Below are 22,772 nucleotides of genomic sequence, written 5' to 3' on the forward strand. Positions count from 1 at the left end.
AATCATATAAAACGTTTAACATTTGAGAGTAACGATTTAATTAGTTTATTCTTTCCGTTAAGTTTGCAAATATGTTATAATCGTATTTACATAACTGAATAAGTTCCCAAAGTGTTTGTAATAAACGTAATTGTAAACGAATTTACCTCGAACTACAAACGGTTAATACAGCCTCAGTTATTTCGAATTACTTTTTCTTCACAGAGAAAACACGCAAATATTTATTTCTCTGAATTACTGGTCAAAAGTATCATATTTACTCTTTAATCATGTCTGGCTTTATAAAATTATTATAAATAAACCATTTCCCAATAATGCAATCAAAACACAAATACTTTTGAATATTTCATAAAACAACTTATAATTATTTTACTATTCTTTGCTTGTGTTTTAACTTCTTAGTTCAAAACCTAAGCTTCCTTTCACAGAAGCACGAAGAAGGATATTAAACTGTGATTTAAGTTCAAAACTAGAAGGGTAATAGATAAAAAAAATCTGTATATTTATTTCCTTACCATACGTACCTAAAACTCATTTTCTTGATGTCCATTTTCCTATATGATGTATAATATTCTACTAACATATATAACATAAGAAAATATTTGTAAACAACACTCGCCTTTATTCAAAGTTTTTATTTTTATGAATTCAGGGTTCAGTACAGATAATCTGGTTCTCAGTTGATGAAGAATATTGTTGTCCCACTTATTCTGACGATAGGAACCAATGAGAAGGGCATGACTCCCATCTTCTGGTATGTGACTAAAGAGGTCCACTGTGGAATTTTTCGAGTCACATGACAGGAGCCACTTATTGGGAATCTTTAAAATAAGAATAGCAACGATAGAGATTTAAGCATCAGTACATTGTGAGCTTAAGAAAGAAAAAAATGTGTAAAGTTACAATTATTGTAACATAAAAATAAAATTTATCTTTTGTTGTAATTTCGGGAATTAAAAATATACTTTTATAAACGTGATGTGTTTGAATGAAAACAAGAAAACATCCTCAACAATTTACAGTAAATTAATCTATGAGTCCCTTTCTGTCGTTTTTATTAGCTATATCCTCGTGTACTAGCAATACCAAGCATGGGACTGAATTTTATCATTCATTCTGCGTTTCAGACAGGATTAGGGTAAATTAATCTATGAGATCTTGAGCGTGATCAAATATATTATTCGAAAGGGTTTGACCTCCTGAGCCTAAATCTTATTAGGTTCTCAAATCGGTCAAGAAATGACGAAGCTATGAACTAAAAGTTTGTACTTGAAAAAAAAATAAACCCAGAACTGTTTTATGAGCCGGTATGCAGCGGCTAAAAATTGTAATGATCACTAGATCATTACCTTTGTAATATATGAAATCTGGTAATAAAAACCTTTTAAGTTTTAATGTTTGAACTGAATTGCTTTCAAAATATTCATATTCTTAACTAAACTTTATTCATACAAATATTGTCGCAAAGATGATTTAGTGTTCCTTTTAAAATATTTAAGAATTTTAACACATAATAAGTTTTATACATTAAAACATATTTTGCAAACTTTCAGATGATTTCTGTAAAGAATACAAAAGGAAATTACTTTATGAATTTGGAGTATCTAACACAAATATATACAAGTCTGATTGCATCACGTGTTTCTTTGTGAATAGATATTTTATTTAGGTAACTGAATAAATTCTTAAAATAATGTGCTTATAAATACCTTTAAAAATACATCATGCGTGTTTTTAAACGGCTTTAAAGTATGGATGCATCAATTTCAACAATTATCACATTAATTTTATAGGAAGACCCAATTGGGAAAGAAGACAGAGCAGAATTTGTTTTCTATTTTCAGAAGGTTTAAAGACATTTGTCGAACACGTTTAAGTTTAATTCATTTTATGAAACGTAAAAGATTCACTGCAGAAAATCAAAATCATAACTGAAAAAGATTAAATTTCAAGTTACCTGATGAGTGAACAAGTTAACAACGGCAACAGCGACACCACAAAAGTGATTATTTATGCCTTTAAAAATTCTTTTTCCATCGATAAGTATAATATTAGCTGGATGAAACCAAGCATTTGACAGCTGGTACTGTCCTACGCCATGTACTTCAACACTAAGTCCTGTGAAATAAATATTTAAAAAATTCACCTTATGTTTAAAAATCCAACATTCTAATTTTATAATTAATTACTAGTTGCCACATGAAACCACGAGCGATGGCTAACCATGTTTAACCCTGGATTAATTTTGATTTATAGAAGTGAATCGAAACACAAAGACTGTTTGCTAATAAACTAAACAGATTGTGAGACGTAATTTAGAAAACATAGATTGCTTATTAATAAAATAAACAGACTGCAGGAACTGAGTGAGAACACCTGGATTGGCTGTTTGTTAACAGACTGTACGAAGTGATTCAGAACACATGGATTGGCTGTTTGTTAACAGACTGTACGAAGTGATTCAGAACACCTGGATTGGCTGTTTGTTAACAGACTGTACGAAGTGATTCAGAACACCTGGATTGGCTGTTTGTTAACAGACTGTACGAAGTGATTCAGAACACCTGGATTGGCTGTTTGTTAACAGACTGTACGAAGTGATTCAGAACACATGGATTGGCTGTTTGTTAACAGACTGTACGAAGTGATTCAGAACACATGGAATGGCTGTTTGTTAACAGACTGCAGGAACTGAGTGAGAACACCTGGATTGGCTGTTTGTTAACAGACTGTACGAAGTGATTCAGAACACATGGAATGGCTGTTTGTTAACAGACTGCAGGAACTGAGTGAAAACACCTAAATTGGCTGTTTGTTAACAGACTGTACGAAGTGATTCAGAACACATGGAATGGCTGTTTGTTAACAGACTGCAGGAACTGAGTGAGAACACCTGGATTGGCTGTTTGTTAACAGACTGTACGAAGTGATTCAGAACACATGGAATGGCTGTTTGTTAACAGACTGTACGAAGTGATTCAGAACACATGGATTGACTGTTTGTTAACAGACTGTACGAAGTGATTCAGAACACATGGAATGGCTGTTTGTTAACAGACTGTACGAAGTGATTCAGAACACATGGAATGGCTGTTTGTTAACAGACTGCAGGAACTGAGTGAGAACACCTGGATTGGCTGTTTGTTAACAGACTGTACGAAGTGATTCAGAACACATGGATTGGCTGTTTGTTAACAGACTGTACGAAGTGATTCAGAACACCTGGATTGGCTGTTTGTTAACAGACTGTACGAAGTGATTCAGAACACATAGAATGGCTGTTTGTTAACAGACTCTACGAAGTGATTCAGAACACCTGGATTGGCTGTTTGTTAACAGACTGTACGAAGTGATTCAGAACACATGGAATGGCTGTTTGTTAACAGACTGCAGGAACTGAGTGAGAACACCTGGATTGGCTGTTTGTTAACAGACTGTACGAAGTGATTCAGAACACATGGAATGGCTGTTTGTTAACAGACTGTACGAAGTGATTCAGAACACCTGGATTGGCTGTTTGTTAAAAGACTGTACGAAGTGATTCAGAACACATGGAATGGCTGTTTGTTAACAGACTGTACGAAGTGATTCAGAACACATGGAATGGCTGTTTGTTAACAGACTGTACGAAGTGATTCAGAACACATGGAATGGCTGTTTGTTAACAGACTGTACGAAGTGATTCAGAACACATGGATTGGCTGTTTGTTAACAGACTGTACGAAGTGATTCAGAACACATGGAATGGCTGTTTGTTAACAGACTGTACGAAGTGATTCAGAACACATTAAATGGCTGTTTGTTAACAGACTGCAGGAACTGAGTGAGAACACCTGGATTGGCTGTTTGTTAACAGACTGTACGAAGTGATTCAGAACACATGGATTGGCTGTTTGTTAACAGACTGTACGAAGTGATTCAGAACACATGGATTGGCTGTTTGTTAACAGACTGTACGAAGTGATTCAGAACACATGGATTGTTTGTTTGTTAACAGACTGTACGAAGTGATTTTGAACACATGGATTGGCTGTTTGTTAACAGACTGTACGAAGTGATTCAGAACACATGGAATGGCTGTTTGTTAACAGACTGTACGAAGTGATTCAGAACACATGGATTGGCTGTTTGTTAACAGACTGTACGAAGTGATTCAGAACACATGGATTGGCTGTTTGTTAACAGACTGTACGAAGTGATTCAGAACACATGGATTGGCTGTTTGTTAACAGACTGTACGAAGTGATTCAGAACACATGGATTGGCTGTTTGTTAACAGACTGTACGAAGTGATTCAGAACACATGGATTGGCTGTTTGTTAACAGACTGTACGAAGTGATTCAGAACACATGGAATGGCTGTTTGTTAACAGACTGTACGAAGTGATTCAGAACACATGGAATGGCTGTTTGTTAACAGACTGTACGAAGTGATTCAGAACACATGGATTGGCTGTTTGTTAACAGACTGTACGAAGTGATTCAGAACACATGGAATGGCTGTTTGTTAACAGACTGTACGAAGTGATTCAGAACACACCTGGATTGGCTGTTTGTTAACAGACTGTACGAAGTGATTCAGAACACATGGAATGGCTGTTTGTTAACAGACTGTACGAAGTGATTCAGAACACATGGATTGGCTGTTTGTTAACAGACTGTACGAAGTGATTCAGAACACATGGATTGGCTGTTTGTTAACAGACTGTACGAAGTGATTCAGAACACCTGGACTGGCTGTTTGTTAACAGACTGTACGAAGTGATTCAGAACACCTGGACTGGCTGTTTGTTAACAGACTGTACGAAGTGATTCAGAACACATGGATTGGCTGTTTGTTAACAGACTGTACGAAGTGATTCAGAACACCTGGATTGGCTGTTTGTTAACAGACTGTACGAAGTGATTCAGAACACATGGAATGGCTGTTTGTTAACAGACTGCAGGAACTGAGTGAGAACACCTGGATTGGCTGTTTGTTAACAGACTGTACGAAGTGATTCAGAACACATGGAATGGCTGTTTGTTAACAGACTGTACGAAGTGATTCAGAACACATGGATTGGCTGTTTGTTAACAGACTGTACGAAGTGATTCAGAACACATGGAATGGCTGTTTGTTAACAGACTGTACGAAGTGATTCAGAACACATGGATTGGCTGTTTGTTAACAGACTGTAACAGACTGAAGTGATTCAGAACACATGGATTGGCTGTTTGTTAACAGACTGTACGAAGTGATTCAGAACACCTGGATTGGCTGTTTGTTAACAGACTGTACGAAGTGATTCAGATGGAATGGCTGTTTGTTAACAGACTGTACGAAGTGATTCAGAACACATGGATTGGCTGTTTGTTAACAGACTGTACGAAGTGATTCAGAACACATGGAATGGCTGTTTGTTAACAGACTGCAGGAACTGAGTGAGAACACCTGGATTGGCTGTTTGTTAACAGACTGTACGAAGTGATTCAGAACACATGGAATGGCTGTTTGTTAACAGACTGTACGAAGTGATTCAGAACACTGGATTGGCTGTTTGTTAACAGACTGTACGAAGTGATTCAGAACACATGGAATGGCTGTTTGTTAACAGACTGTACGAAGTGATTCAGAACACATGGAATGGCTGTTTGTTAACAGACTGTACGAAGTGATTCAGAACACATGGAATGGCTGTTTGTTAACAGACTGTACGAAGTGATTCAGAACACATGGATTGGCTGTTTGTTAACAGACTGTACGAAGTGATTCAGAACACATGGAATGGCTGTTTGTTAACAGACTGTACGAAGTGATTCAGAACACATGGAATGGCTGTTTGTTAACAGACTGTTAACAGACTGTACGAAGTGATTCAGAACACCTGGATTGGCTGTTTGTTAACAGACTGTACGAAGTGATTCAGAACACATGGATTGGCTGTTTGTTAACAGACTGTAACAGACGAAGTGATTCAGAACACATGGATTGGCTGTTTGTTAACAGACTGTACGAAGTGATTCAGAACACATGGATTGGCTGTTTGTTAACAGACTGTACTGTAAGTGATTCAGAACACATGGATTGGCTGTTTGTTAACAGACTGTACGAAGTGATTCAGAACACATGGAATGGCTGTTTGTTAACAGACTGTACGAAGTGATTCAGAACACATGGATTGGCTGTTTGTTAACAGACTGTACGAAGTGATTCAGAACACATGGATTGGCTGTTTGTTAACAGACTGTACGAAGTGATTCAGAACACATGGATTGGCTGTTTGTTAACAGACTGTACGAAGTGATTCAGAACACATGGAATGGCTGTTTGTTAACAGACTGTACGAAGTGATTCAGTGATTGGCTGTTTGTTAACAGACTCAGTGATTCAGAACACATGGATTGGCTGTTTGTTAACAGACTGTACGAAGTGAAGTGATTCAGAACACACCTGGATTGGCTGTTTGTTAACAGACTGTACGAAGTGATTCAGAACACATGGATTGGCTGTTTGTTAACAGACTGTACGAAGTGATTCAGAACACATGGATTGGCTGTTTGTTAACAGACTGTACGAAGTGATTCAGAACACATGGATTGGCTGTTTGTTAACAGACTGTACGAAGTGATTCAGAACACCTGGATTGGCTGTTTGTTAACAGACTGTACGAAGTGATTCAGAACACATGGATTGGCTGTTTGTTAACAGAGACTCAGTGGATTGGCTGTTTGTTAACAGACTGTACGAAGTGATTCAGAACACATGGATTGGCTGTTTGTTAACAGACTGTACGAAGTGATTCAGAACACATGGATTGGCTGTTTGTTAACAGACTGTACGAAGTGATTCAGAACACATGGATTGGCTGTTTGTTAACAGACTGTACGAAGTGATTCAGAACACATGGATTGGCTGTTTGTTAACAGACTGTACGAAGTGATTCAGAACACATGGATTGGCTGTTTGTTAACAGACTGTACGAAGTGATTCAGAACACATGGATTGGCTGTTTGTTAACAGACTGTACGAAGTGATTCAGAACACATGGATTGGCTGTTTGTTAACAGACTGTACGAAGTGATTCAGAACACATGGATTGGCTGTTTGTTAACATGGATTGGCTGTTTGACTGTACGAAGTGATTCAGAACACATGGATTGGCTGTTTGTTAACAGACTGTACGAAGTGATTCAGAACACATGGATTGGCTGTTTGTTAACAGACTGTACGAAGTGATTCAGAACACATGGATTGGCTGTTTGTTAACAGACTGTACGAAGTGATTCAGTGGATGGCTGTTTGTTAACAGACTGTACGAAGTGATTCAGAACATGGATTGGCTGTTTGTTAACAGACTGTACGAAGTGATTCAGAACACATGGATTGGCTGTTTGTTAACAGACTGTACGAAGTGATTCAGAACACATGGATTGGCTGTTTGTTAACAGACTGTACGAAGTGATTCAGAACACATGGATTGGCTGTTTGTTAACAGACTGTACGAAGTGATTCAGAACACATGGCTGTTTGTTAACAGACTGTACGAAGTGATTCAGAACACATGGATTGGCTGTTTGTTAACAGACTGTACGAAGTGATTCAGAACACATGGATTGGCTGTTTGTTAACAGACTGTACGAAGTGATTCAGAACACATGGATTGGCTGTTTGTTAACAGACTGTACGAAGTGATTCATTGGCTGTTTGTTAACAGACTGTACGAAGTGATTCAGAACACATGGATTGGCTGTTTGTTAACAGACTGTACGAAGTGAAGTGATTCAGAACACATGGATTGGCTGTTTGTTAACAGACTGTACGAAGTGATTCAGAACACATGGAATGGCTGTTTGTTAACAGACTGTACGAAGTGATTCAGAACACATGGATTGGCTGTTTGTTAACAGACTGTACGAAGTGATTCAGAACACATGGATTGGCTGTTTGTTAACAGACTGTACGAAGTGATTCAGAACACATGGATTGGCTGTTTGTTAACAGACTGTACGAAGTGATTCAGAACACATGGATTGGCTGTTTGTTAACAGACTGTACGAAGTGATTCAGAACACCTGGACTGGCTGTTTGTTAACAGACTGTACGAAGTGATTCAGAACACATGGATTGGCTGTTTGTTAACAGACTGTACGAAGTGATTCAGAACACCTGGACTGGCTGTTTGTTAACAGACTGTACGAAGTGATTCAGAACACATGGATTGGCTGTTTGTTAACAGACTGTACGAAGTGATTCAGAACACATGGATTGGCTGTTTGTTAACAGACTGTACGAAGTGATTCAGAACACCTGGACTGGCTGTTTGTTAACAGACTGTACGAAGTGATTCAGAACACATGGATTGGCTGTTTGTTAACAGACTGTACGAAGTGATTCAGAACACATGGATTGGCTGTTTGTTAACAGACTGTACGAAGTGATTCAGAACACATGGATTGGCTGTTTGTTAACAGACTGTACGAAGTGATTCAGAACACATGGATTGGCTGTTTGTTAACAGACTGTACGAAGTGATTCAGAACACCTGATTGGCTGTTTGTTAACAGACTGTACGAAGTGATTCAGAACACATGGATTGGCTGTTTGTTAACAGACTGTACGAAGTGATTCAGAACACCTGGATTGGCTGTTTGTTAACAGACTGTACGAAGTGATTCAGAACACCTGGAATGTTTACTTGTAACCTTTTAATACATTTTTTCACATCATTATCTGCTCCACTTAGGAAATTATCTGTCAACTCTCACGATGTCTGTCTATCCAAAGCCTTCCTTACACAACCAACGTAGCTGGACCGAAACCAGTCGTCGTGACATCAGTGACCAGTTTTCTCCACGGCTGACTTCTCATTTTACAGCCTTGCACCAGCCCTCGATCAAATTTCTTTGAAAGTTATTTACAAAGGCATACGATGTGTGTAACTCCCCCACCCTAGCTTGCAATACATACAGCTATTCGGGCAAAATTAGAAGGCAAAAATAGAGTGATATTTGTTACCAAACTTTTGCTTTCTTACTCATAAACCAATTCAGGAGAAAAATTGTACCCCCTTAAAAAACAAACAAACAACTCTCCCTATGACTATGATTTGCTTTGATAATGTTCTCATAATATTCACACCTTTATTATTGATACTTGCTTTAAGTTTACGCTTTGTTTTAGCCATTACAAGTTTTCCTCGTTTGTTTTGCTTTCCATACACGACACTGTCAACATCTTTCTCAGAATCCGCATTTCCAATGCTTCTATTTTGTTTCAGAGTTTTTTTGTTAGTCTCTAAGTCTCTGGAGCATGCAGACAGCATATAACAGCTTATAAGTTTCGTCTTTAATTTCGTGTTCCTTGTTGTTAATACATCTTTCATACAGACGAAATTTGCTCTTCCAATTTCTATCTGCCTCGTATCTTCTACCTAACATTTACCATTTTCAGTCATTAGTTGTCCAAAATTCACCAACTTGTCCATTTGTTATATTCTTTGACCATACACTCAGATGTTGACTTTAACTTCATCACTCATTACAACTATTCTTTTTGTCTTTATACTAATGCTCAACACATATTCTAAACTTCAACTACTCAATAGGTTTATTATACATTGTTCATATAGAATTCAGCAATCATTATGAAAGAACATAGCTCTGAAAATACTCTAATAACTTCAGACGACTTATGTACTTACACCGTTATGATCGTATATGACTAACCAGGAATAGAAATACATTAAATGATTATGGATTATTTATTGTTTAATAATGATGATTTAAATCGCCTATTAGCAGTTATTGAAGAAGGAAACCAGAGATACACAACATGGCCAAAAGTATGTAGACACCCCTTCTAATTAGTGGGTTTGGCCATTTCAGCCACACCCATTGCTAACAGGTGTATAAAATCAAGCATAGAGCCATGTAATTTCCATAGACAAACATTGACTGGTCGTACAGAAGAGTTCAGTTACTTTTAACGTGGCACTGTCACAGGATGTCACCATTCCAACAAGTCAGTTCGTCAAATTCTACCCTGCTAGAGCTACCCCGGTCAACTGTAAGTGCTATTACTGTGACGTGGAAACGTTTAGGAGCAACAACAGCTCAGCCACGAAGCTGTAGGCCACACAAGCTCACAGAGCGGGACTGCCAAGTGTTAAAGCGCATAGCGCGTAAAAATCGTCTGTCCATAGTTGCAACACTCACTACAGAGTTCCAAACTCCCTCTGGAAATAACATCAGCACAAGAACCGTTCATCAGCAGCTTCATGAAATGAGTTTCCATGGCCGAGCAGCCGCTCACAAGCCTAAGATCACCATGCGCAATGCCAAAGCATCAGCTAGAGTGGTGTAAAGCACACTGCCATTGGACTCTGCAGCAGTGGAAACGCGTTCTCTGCAGTGATGAATCACGTTTCACCGTCTGGCAGTCTGACGGACGAATCTGGGTTTGGCGGATGCCAGGAGAATACTACTTGCCTGAATGCATAGTGCCAACTGTAAAGTTTTGTGGAGGAGGAATAATGGTCTGGGGTTGTTTTTAATGGTTTGGGTTAAACTCTTTAGTTCCAGTGAAGAGAAACCTTAATGCTACAGCATACAACGACATTATATACAATTGTGTGCTTCCAACTTTGTGGCAACAGTTTTTTGGAAAGCCCTTTTTTGTTTCAGCATGACAAAGCCCCCGTGGCATGGTTTGCCGAGATTGGTGTGGAATAACCTGACTGGCCTGCACAGATCCCTGACCTCAACCTCATCGAACACCTCTGGGATGAATTGGAGCTCCAACTGCAAGCCAAGACTTCTCGCCAGACGTCAGTGTCCGACCTCACTGATGCTCTTATGGTTGAAAAGGAGCAAATTCCCGCAGCCATGTTCCAAAATATAGCAAAGAGCCTTCCCAGAAGAGTGGAGGCTGTTATAGCAGCAAATGGGGGACCAACTCCATACTAATGCCCATGGTTTTGGAATGAGATGTTCAACAAGCATATATGGGTGTGATGGCCGTGTGTCCACATACTTTTTGCCATGTAGTGTATATCTGCTACACATAATATTATCTGTACGTTTTGTTAGATTATTAATGTACTTATATACATATATACAAATAGAGATGAAAAAGAAAACCAATGTTGTATCTGTCACCCATAACCTTATGTGTACATGTTTGTGTGTTATCTTACCCTCCAGTCTTTCTCTTATGAAATACAGAAATGGTTGATTTGCCAAAGGGCCATCAGGTGATGCAGCAAGCAGATTTCCAGTTTTAATTCCATTTTTAAGTTTTTCTGATTCACTTAGAGTCAGGAAGACGTCCGAATATGATCCATCTGAAGGAATCCATGGTACACGGAAAAAATCTGGAACTGTGAAAATACTAAAAACATTTCCTCTAAAATCTACCAACTCCGTGATTTGGTCATCAGTCTCAGAGACTAAAGTGGAATTAGCTCTTGTGTACTTCCATCGAATATAGTTTGATTTATCTGGAACCAGTCCTTTGAAAGATGTTGTTAAAAGCAGCTGGAAATATTGAAAAACAAATAATTTAATGGTGATTCAGCTAAATAGATACGATGACAGAAAAGACGGTGCTTAATAACTTAGCGATACCCTCAATAAGTAACATAATTATTATTGGTAATAATTTTTAAATTTCATTACTTTATTTTAACTGCCTAATGATGAATTTAAATACCTTCCGATGTGATACTTCTGTGGGTAAACACAACTGACAAGTTTTGATTAATTTATGACATAGTTAACTCTACTTTTAGGTTTTGGTTTTCTTTACCTTTTTTTTATTATTCCTTCTATCGTTCAGCTCAACTAGGCATTTGTAGTTACATTAAAGCGAAAACTCACAAATTAGAAAGAGTTCGTTCAATTTACTAGTTTATTTGTGAGTATATTTACTGATTATTAGTATTATTTTATTACAGTTTACAGTTTTTACAACATGTAAAATAACTTTATAATTATCTTATGATTATTGGTAGCTTATAATAGTTGGACATAACACTATTATGTTTAGTTAATGGGCCTAAGCTGTAACACAATACACATCCACACATTCATTCAGACAGATATTTTACATTGTTACTTGTTGGGCTTTATAGAAAAAACATCAAATCAATGACCGTATTATAAATAACCATCTGAAATAGTTTTAAAAATTGGTGCGATCATTCTCAAGTACGCAAGTTTCAACAGCAAAGAACGTTTTAAGATTTAAATCAACGTTCAACAATATAAAAAAGTGTATCTCGAAACGGCTGGTATGGGTATTAACACTTTTACTGATAAGCAGAGATCAACGTTTCGAACTTCCTAGGTCATCTTCAGGTTAGCAAAGAGAGGGTTTGCAACTGACCGTTGCCGGGCACATGTCTTAGGGACAAGAGTATAAATGGTACGATATTGTAGGGGGCGTTATAGTTGGATGTTAGATTATAAATTAATATAGGTATAAAGGTAGTCCTTTATGCGTGTGTGTATGTTTTCTTATAGCAAAGCCACATCGGTCTATCTGTTGAACCCAGCGCGGGGAATCAAACCCCTGTTTGTAGCGTTGTAAATCCGTAGACTTACCGCTGCATTAGTGGGGGGCTGTACAAATGGGGCTTTTTTGATTTTGCGTTTGTTTATATTTGCTTCCCTACTTAGTATCTGGGTGTTTTCTACGGTTATGTTGTGTTTATTTGACTTGCAGTATTCGAAAACGTGTGATTGTTTTGGTAAGCAGTATGCTATTATAATCATTTGTTATTAGTGTTCTTGTTGTTGATATTGACTGGGAAATATGGTTTGTATAATTCTGTGTTATTTGTTACATGACTTAACTGTATTGTAAAAATAGTTCTTCATGTCTGGGTCGTTATGTGTTTTGTTGGTGTGCGCTAAGGTGTTATTATATTCTAGTGTTGGGTATTTTCTTGTGGCTTCGTTGGTGAGTCTTTTTAGATGTGACCGAAACTTTATAGGGTCTGTTTTTTTCAATTAGTTGGGAGCAGAAGTTATTGTGTAACTACAATTGCTGGTGTTTTCAATTGTTCTACTAGAAATCTTCGGTACCATAGAGTGATACCGTTGTTTATCAGTTCCAAAATGTTGTAATTTTGTTCTGTGTCTACTCTTATTAAATTTGTTGGTTTATTTCTTACTTTGGGGATTATTCTTTGTACTTTGTTGTAAGGTACACTTTAATCCTCTAGTACTTGTTGTATGTCTTCTATGGTTATTGAATAGTGCACCCCACGAATTACGATTGCTTTGGGCTGTGGTTTGCTACCTGGTAGGTGGATATTAATGTTTCCAGGTGTGAAAGCGTCCTTCGGCCATTCTTTTAGTAGCTTGATGAGGTCAGCGGCCTCTTGTCTTTGGACAAGGACAACGCCCCTGGGTAGACGCTTGACATTAGCTATTATAACGCCTGGTTTGCATCGTCTGATTTCCGCCGCAAGTTGCGGTTGGTTGTATGTGCCTGCAATACCTTCGATTATAATCGAATATTGGGGTTGTTTAGATTTTGATGTTATGTTTTTATTTTGTGGGTTACAATTTTGTGTTGAATTTCGTCTTTTTCTTTTTAGTACCACTAGTGTAAATTATTCTTGTTTTTCAGTGTCTTGTTCATCATTTTGTTCTTGGTTTGTGGCTACATCATTAGTGTTATCAACATCCAAGGTGTTACTTGGATTAGTAAGTTCGTTCTTGGTAATTATAGCGGTGGAGGAAGCTGTCTCTAACACAGTATCACAAGTTTCTCCCCTTCTTCATTTTCAGTTTTCGCTAGAGTTAGATAACTTCACTATTTTTCTTCTTGCTTTGCGTTTTTTTCTTAAATTACTATATTTTTCATTACCGAATGTTGTTAATTGTTTAATGGCCACATTGCATAAAGCCATTAATGGAGAGTTATTTACTTCGTTTAAATCTAAATCTAATTTCTGGCCACCTAATAAACTAGACTTTGCTTGTTTTTCGGGCCACAGGTGGAACATGCGTGTTATTTCCTAAATGTCATGTCGCTCTTGTCCTTTGCGGTTGTCGGCATCGCTCTTTGTTTGGCGACCCACGCTTTCGTCGACCAGGTGAAGTCTCAAGCTGCCTCACGTATTTCAGTTTCTGTTTGTTTCTTCTATGAGTACTTTCTAGTGCTCTTTCGCCCAGATAAATAAAAATAACTCACTCAAAAGGAAGGTTAGAAGTCTTGTTTGTAATTACCCTGTATTTTTAGGTTAGAAGTCTTGTTTGTAGTTACCATGTATTTTCAGGTTAGAAGTCTTGTTTGTAATTACCCTGTATTTTTACGGAGCTCACTAATAACTCGCCCTTCTTTTTGCTTACTCTCGCCAAAAGTCAGTAAACTTTTGTAAACCATGTTAGTGGTTTGGTTTATTTTGTTTTTAACTTCGCACGAAGGTCTATCTGCGCTAGGCGTCCCTAATTTAGCAGTTTGAGACTAGAGGGAAGGCAGCTAGTCATCATTACCCACCGCCAACGCTTGGGCTACTCTTTTACCAATGAATAGTGGGATTGACCGTCACATTATAACGCCTCCACAGCTGAAAGGGCGAGCATGTTTAATATGATGAGGATTCGAACACGCGACCATCAGATCTTATGTTAGTGTCATGCTCGTATTTTAGTATTGTGACGTTATATTAAATTTTTTTTGGTTTTACTCATGTAAAAATTTGTACAACTGTTACTCTGTATTTTGTAAAATGCTTCCTGGTTGGATGAGTTTGTTATTTAATTTTCATTTCAGGGATAAAAATCAATCTAGTCGTTATTCAAAAGATTTATTTATGCACTAGTGTATTCCAAACTTCTGACAGAAGTGTGTTAATATCTATATGTATGTGACTGTGTAAGTGATCATGTTTCCTTTGTTTTATGACGTTTGTTTTGTTTTGTAGTTTTTTGTTTGTGAAATATATCTGTTAATTTGTTAACAGTTTATGTGATTATTGTAACAGAGAACTGGTTAATATTATCACAGCTTCTTTGTTGATGTTTTCTGTGCTGTAAATAGTGTGTGATAAATTTAGAAGGATTTTTAAGAGTGTTTAGCCTGTGATGGATTAATAAACATAAATTAAATTTATGAGATTTCCGCTGTATGTAATTTTCTATGAATTTTAATGGTGAAGTCTTGGGTTGGTTTGTGTAATGCTAACGTTAAAAAATTATCGTTAGTTATTTTCATTATAAATTGTATGTCTTTATGAAGATTGTTATGGGTTGGTCGAATTTTGTTTGTTCATCTTAAGAAGTAAAGCCGTCAAATTGCAGCCTTATACATGAAAGTGACCATAACATGTTCTATATAATGTAAGACAAGACTGGCCAGAGTACAGAATAATGAATTTCCTATGACAAGTCCGTGTAACTAAAGGAACTAGGAATATCTTTTTGTATTGTTTTTTGTAAGTGATAAAACTTGTATTCCAATTGTTTGAAATTTTTATTTTGGATTTTTGTTAATGTAGCAGCTTAATACATTTTTCTTTATTTGACCCTTGTTTGTCTTAAACCGTTACACACTATGGTATACAAAAGACGAAATAAAGATGCCCAATTTTTAATATCTGTAACAATTTACCAAATATACAAATTCTGGTGATGGATATTTACTTTAACAAGTTTCCAATTCTTGATAATTAAAATATATATTTTATGTATTATAAAACCTTATTTATTATTTTTTTAAATATTGTAAATTGCTACAGCAATTAAAAAGTTTGTATATGCAGTGTTTATTTATAAAACGCCCGTCATGGCTACGTTGTTAGGGCGCTCGACTCGTAATCTGAGGATCGTGGGTTCGAATCCTCGTCACACCAATCATGCCCGCCCTTTCAGCTGTGGGAGCATTATAAGGTTACGTTCAATCGAACCATTCGTTGGTAAAAGAGTAGCCTAAGAGTTGGCGGTGGGTGGTGATGACTAACTGCCTTCCCTCTAGTCTTACATTGCTAAATTAGGGGCGGATAACGCAGATAGCCCTTTGATTAGCGTCAACAGTTCTGCATCATTTACCGTTCTCGTTAATTCTTCATGGAAACTGTCCTGGAACTGTTCGTATCAGATGTTCCGATATGCATTCGTATACGAAGAGTTGCTTCATTTGAAAATAGATCAGAAATAATGATTTTTCAGTTAAGCCTTTCCGATTTACCTTATAGCCCGTGAGTAACTTAAGTTCCCAGCTGCATCTTAAAATGTGCGTGACCCCAAAGACGACGTAACTCCTCTTACTGTGTGAAATGCAATCCTTAAATAATATCACCTGTTGTTTGCTCGACAAACTATGATCACGGGCCCTGTTTGGCGTGGCTTCTAAACACGGACGTTATTATCCAAGATTAAATGTATATCTATTGATGGGTATTGAAAGTGTGTGCTTTGAGCTGGTATAATATCATTCATTTGGTGTTCCAACTCTGAGCTCTTTCCATCGCAACTTCAGACCTGCCTTTCTTGAAGACCACATTGGACAACGTTTGACCGACCATCTACAATATATGCATTAGACAACATATGATGTGTGACTGACCACGTACAATCTGCACATCAGACAACAAATGGTGTGTAGCTGATCACGTACAATATGCACATTAGACAACATATGGTGTGTAACTGATCACGTACAATATATACATTATGCAACATATGATTTGTGACTGACCATGTACATTAGACAACATATGATGTGTGAGTGACCACGCACAATATATACATTAAAAAACATGTAATGTGTGACTGACCGTGTAAGTAAAACCCAGAAATTCGTCATGCTGCCTCCGGTGTACTAATGTCTAAGTATCTATGTTTTAGTAAATTCACAACAGTCTGGGAAGTTTCTAGTTTTGCCTCACGAAACAGTTTAAATGAACGGATAATATGACACCATAGGGTATTATTTCTATTTAACATGACTGTAAATTTCTGTTGGTAATGTAACGTCAGTGTTTCTGTGCCCACACGTCTTTGTACAACAATTCTCCATGCACTTGAATGGTTCAGCTATGAATCATGGGTTTTCTTACTAATCCATATAACAACCTCTCATTATGTGCATCGTGATACCCTGATCAAACACTTCAACCTATGTCCTTAATGTCGGAAATTTTCTACTAATCTTCAAATGTTACCAATAGATGGCACAGTGGTAAACCTCTCTTTTGGAAATTTATCACATATACGTACGATTCAACCCCCCCCCCCCCCAAACACCACACACTTTAATTCTGTGATAATTCTGATAACTCTTTTACTTATGGTAAAGTCTGGCTTACCAAGGTTCCACACTATTGCCATTCCATCTTGGAAGTTCACTGATTTAACTCATGCAAGAGTCAACCTGGATTTCAATTTCCTTTTTCTCACATATTGCAAGCTACTAGTCTCATATGTAACATAAACTTTTGGGCTCAGTCAACAAACTATTACTGTGTCAGTTAGACAAATAAAAACATAAATTGATCTTTTGCTTTCTAGCGATAAGGTTATTCACAAACTGAATCGTCGAAACTATGTTTCATCCTATTGGTGTGTTTTCCTTATGTCCTAACCCTATGTAAAAGCGACATTCAACATAAGAAAATAATAATATAGACAATCACAAATTAAGGTTAAGTATTTTATCAACCCCTACCAGCCATTTTTACATACATATTTTTCTCTACAAGTTGGTTTTCTCGTCATCACGAATAAGTATGATATTGCTTTAGTCCAAATGTTTAGGGGTATAAGTATGACATGGTTTAAGTCTACGTTCGAAATAGGATTAGTTTAAGCCGATAGGGCCTGGCATGGCCTAGCGCGTTAAGGCGTGCGCTTCGTAATCTGAGGGTCGCGGGTTTACGCCCGAATCGCGCCAAACATGCTCGCCCTCCCAGCCGTGGGGGCGTTATAATGTGACGGTCAATCCCACTTTTCGTTGGTAAAAGAGTAGCCCAAGAGTTGGCAGTGGGTGGTGATGACTAGCTGCCTTCCCTCTAGTCTTACACTGCTAAATTAGGGACGGCTAGCACAGATAGCCCTCGAGTAGCTTTGTGCAAAATTCCAAAACCAACCAACCAATTAAGCCGATAGATTTTTCGGGGTTATAATTTTGTGGATAAACAACTACATACAGGTTAGCCATACAGAATCATCGTCAAAAAGAAATACTGCCGTAACTATACTCACTCGTGCTGTCCTTGTCCAAGTTGTTGTCATCGTGAAAAAAAGAGATCAACGATCAGTTTCAACAGCTGAACTGGTATTTTCTTCCAGATCAGCTTCTAGCAATTGTCTGTAAATTCTTATAGCTTTCAATTCCTGTAGTAAGGCCTTCATTTACAAATGTTGGCACTTGTTCAGTGTCCATCATAAAAAAATTGACAATTATTATGCCTTTGGTTATTTTTTTTGATAAATCCTCCAGATGCTGCGATATACAGTTTCGGAAATTTTAAAACAATAGAGTTACAACAGAAAGTGTTCGAACCCCTGCGTCGTGAATAGTTTTTCCTCATACCTTAAAAAGTATCACGATTACGATAATGAAGATATAGGATCTTATAAATATTATTCTAACACACATCTACATAAATTTTTATGTAAATTGAATGACAAATAAACTGTTTATAAACAAATAACCAAACATAGGAAGGGCAGAAAGTGTTCGTGCGTCTACTTTAATGTGTAGCCTTTTAGGTGAATTACTTGGTGCAATCTCTCCTCATAGCCTTCCATGATCGTTTGACAGTACTCGACTGGTATTTTCTTCCATTATTAACAAAAGGCTTCCAACTGTTGCAAGTTTTTTGTGTGACGCTGATTAACCCTGGTCTTCAACTCATGCCAAACGTTTTCAATTGGGTTGAGATCGGATGATTGCGATGTCCAGTCCAAAACGCTATATGGTGCTTCTGCAACCAGAATTGCACATATTTCGATGTGTGCTTAGGGTCATTGTCGTGCTGGAAGATCCAACGACGCCCAAGCCGCAAGTTCCGAGCATCATTCTTGATATAAGTGCCTAATATATTAACGTACTCTTCTTTTTTCATGATTCCGTTGACGCGGTAAAGACTGCCTACACCAGAAGAGCTGGTTGAACCCCATAGCATGATCGAGCCACCTCCATATTTAACTGTAGGGACGGTGTTCTTTGGAAGATTTCGTTCCCCCTTCTTAAGGAAAATATTGCGAACATCATTGTGACCGAAAAGCTCGATTTTAGTCTCGTCTGACCAAATAATACTCTTCCAATAAGTAAAGAGTTTATCTACATGCTTTCTTGCATACCTCAATCGTGCTTCTAAATGAACAGGCTTTAAATATGGAGTTCTACGAGGACGGCATGCTTTGAACCCAGAAGAGCGTAACACGTTCGTAACTGTAGAGGTGCTTACTTCAACTCCAGTTTCCCTTACCAGTTTCTGTATGTCATTACGTCTTAAACAAAGGTTCCTACTAACTTCTCTGAAAACCTTCCTCTTAGTTATCTCTGGAATTTTGGTGGGGCGTCAGAAACAAGAGAGAGATTAGTAGTTAATCCTGTAAGCTTAAACTTGGCAATTATGCTTTGAACAGCAGATTTCGGCACATTAAATTGTGTAGCAATACCGGAAAGAGACACAGGAGACTTGTATTTTACAATAATTCGGTTTTTTAAATCACTGGACAGTTATTTCCTGTTCGCCATGATGACCAAGCAGATAATGACGGAAATGGCGCTAAATTACCGGAAGTAAATTTTTTGCTGGCTAAATTCCAATAATTATGAACCCAGTGTCTAGTTCTGGAATGGTATAATGTAGTTTATTCGCCAAACTAAACAAATTGTTTATGGAAATATTAGTTTTTTCACACGTTCTGAAATGTACGAACACTTTCTGCTCCTCCTATTTTTGGTTATTTGTTTATAAACAGTTTATTTGTCGTTTAATTTCCATAAAAATGTATATAGATGTGTGTTAGTATAATATTTATAATATATCATACGTCTATTAGCCTAATCGTGATACTTTTTAAGTTATGAGCAAAACAATACTCTGGACGCAGGGGTACAAACACTTTCTGTCGTATCTGTATGTTCCTAGATTTCGTAGTGTGTGTATATGTGTGTGTGTGTGTGTGTTGTTGTTTTTTTTACCAAGGATGCGAACACCATTGTACTGTTATAACCTTTGATCTTGTCGAGGCGGTGCTTTAAGGAGTCGCCATCAGACCTGATCAGTTCATCAAGGAAAACTGGTTTCTGTGAATCTAGAAACTCAAATTTGCTACAATGGCAAGATCCTTTAAATTGGTCGCCAACTTTATCGCTTTTGGAAGTCTTCTACCATAGTATTTGTTTATTTGTATGAAGTTACGCACAGAGCATGACAATGGGCTAACTGTGCTTCACTCGTCACAGGTATCGATACCCGGATTCTTGCATTTTAAGTCTGCTACATACCGCTATGCACTGGGGAACACGCCACAGTAAGATCACCTATTATGACGTCAAATATATTTACGATTAATGCACATTAAAACGCGGAAGTCGGTGTTTGTTATTACTTGTTCTTCCCTTAATTTTCTTCTTTGTTTAGTGTGCAGCGGCCTCTTAATGTTCGCCCTCTGTATTTCTGTAGCTGAATATAAAAAATAGTAATATATGTAAAAAGCTCTAAGTGTGTTCTAAACAAGTTGGCGAAATATAAAATCTGCAACTGCTCAGCGTATTTAACAAGGGCGTAGTAGGTCAGCCTACCTGCCGCTTGAGTACATTCGTGGGGTTCGCGCATGCGTAAATATATTAAAGTATTCGTCGTAGACTACTTTTGATTAAAAAACTGTTGTTATATAGACTTATACGCACTTACTTGTGGTTCATATTAACAACAACTAAAAAGACAAGAAAACTATCTTTCAAAGACAAGTGCACGATGTTTGAGTAAAGTTCGTTAGTAGAAAGTATTTCGAACAATGTTTTTACTTTTAACATTTGTTCAAAAAATTTTCAAATATATATTTCACAAGCTTTAAAATAATATATAATAGGGAGTGTACAGCAAGAAAAATCACCTACAAAATGTAATAATTTGTTTGGCTTCATATAGAAAGGTTAAGCTAACAGAAAAGCTCGTATTATGGTGTACACCTACTCAACTTATGATTTTCTAGAACAGTATATATTTTGTTGCACACAAGTGTTTCAGTTCATGCTATACGAGAGCACCACTAACACTAAATACCATGTGGTAAGGCCTTATTTCGATACATGATGGTGTAAAACATTAATACATACTTGGTTGTACACTGTTCCTAATACCAGAACATATCGATACTCGTACTGGATTTTATTACCCTGTGTTTTTATTGTTGTTGTTTTTTTTATTATTATCAGAACATTCTGCTCATTGTGTTGTTTGTGATAAAAAAAACTCGATTTGTAATAGGTTAGCTAATGATCCACATGCTGTTGTTGTTTTTAATTAAGCACAAAGCTACACAATGACCTATCTCTGCTTTGCACAACATAGATATCGAAACCAGGTTTTTAGCGTTGTAAATCCGCAGACTCTGCCACTAGGGGCGATCCATATGCTTTTAGTGGTTTATTATATTTAGAAGTTAATATAAATTTTTTACTCGATGGCAACGTTACTAACTTAAATGCATGTGTTTTAGAAGTACCATCATGACTTACTAATAATAACGAAAATTACAGACTACATTATCATCAATAATATTATACCATTCTAATTACTTATATACGTTATTAATAAACTAATATTTTAAAAGTAATTTCACATATCTTTACAGCCACTCTATAAAACTTACCTCTATTCCATTGAGGTTGTTGTTTTGAATAATGAAATCTGCCTTTTTAAGAATTGAAAAGTCCTCTGCTTGATGGAACTGATTCTCGCACAAACTCATCACGTTCGTTCTATTCCAAGGAGTGGGTGTTCGTCCTGAGCTCTACATAATAACAAAAACTGATTGTACAAAGTTCATTTGTGATGAGAAATTTATACATTTATTGTATTACATTTTAAAAACAAAACACGTACAAATGTATTAATTTATTTTCATGTCCCCCACCACGTAAATGATTAAACATGACACTTTCAACCTTCAAAATGTGACTTCTTGTTAATCATAAGGTTCATTCTTCACCGACTATTATTATAACTTTGTTTGTATCCTTCAGGTTAAGATGTCATTGTTCTTGTTATTTTTTATACATCCAATTCGTCCAGATTATTGAACTATTGAAAGAAACATTTATCTAAAATGCCAATCATCGCTGCGTATGTTCTAGAGATTTATCGTAAGTGAAATAATTAAAATTGTAGGATAGAAACTAACAAGACAGAAAAATTACAGTACAAAACTTGGTTACAACACAGTAAAAACTGATATGGTTTTGTATTCTAAGACATGTTTACAAGCATTTACACTGTGAAACACTTTGTACGAACTTAAACTATATCGCTAAAAATTAATTTCGTCTTCTCGAACCGTCGAACTGTAAGTCTTTTTCAAGTAGAAATTTTTGTTACTAAGCCTTCTCCAAGCAAACACAACATATGAAAATTAAGTTTAAGGTATTACAGAGTCCTTCATTCTGTCATAGTGTTCATTAACCATAAGGCAGTGCAGAATTTGTTTGTTTGTTTTTTAATTTCGCACAAAAATACTCGAGGGCTATCAGCGCTAGCCATCCCTAATTTAGTAGTGTAAGACTAGAGAGAAGGCAGCTAAGCATCACCACCCACCGCCAA

At 36.9% G+C, this 22,772-nt stretch overlaps 1 protein-coding gene across 4 annotated transcripts in view; it reads right to left on the bottom strand.

Moving 5' to 3' along the window:
• LOC143234285 (adhesion G protein-coupled receptor L3-like) overlaps positions 1 to 22,772 on the bottom strand; it is a 69,834-nt gene that overhangs the window by 38,611 nt on the left and 8,451 nt on the right. For all 4 annotated transcript variants that reach the window (XM_076471532.1, XM_076471531.1, XM_076471530.1 and 1 more), the window contains exons 3-6: positions 21,826 to 21,966; positions 11,178 to 11,517; positions 1,958 to 2,118; positions 620 to 821 (exon numbers count right to left, since the gene is read on the bottom strand). In XM_076471532.1, the coding sequence (XP_076327647.1) occupies positions 620 to 821; positions 1,958 to 2,118; positions 11,178 to 11,517; positions 21,826 to 21,966 (844 nt within the window). The remainder of the gene's footprint in view (positions 1 to 619; positions 822 to 1,957; positions 2,119 to 11,177; positions 11,518 to 21,825; positions 21,967 to 22,772) is intronic.

This window comes from Tachypleus tridentatus, chromosome 12, assembly GCF_004210375.1.
Source record: "Tachypleus tridentatus isolate NWPU-2018 chromosome 12, ASM421037v1, whole genome shotgun sequence".
NCBI lineage: Eukaryota > Metazoa > Arthropoda > Merostomata > Xiphosura > Limulidae > Tachypleus > Tachypleus tridentatus.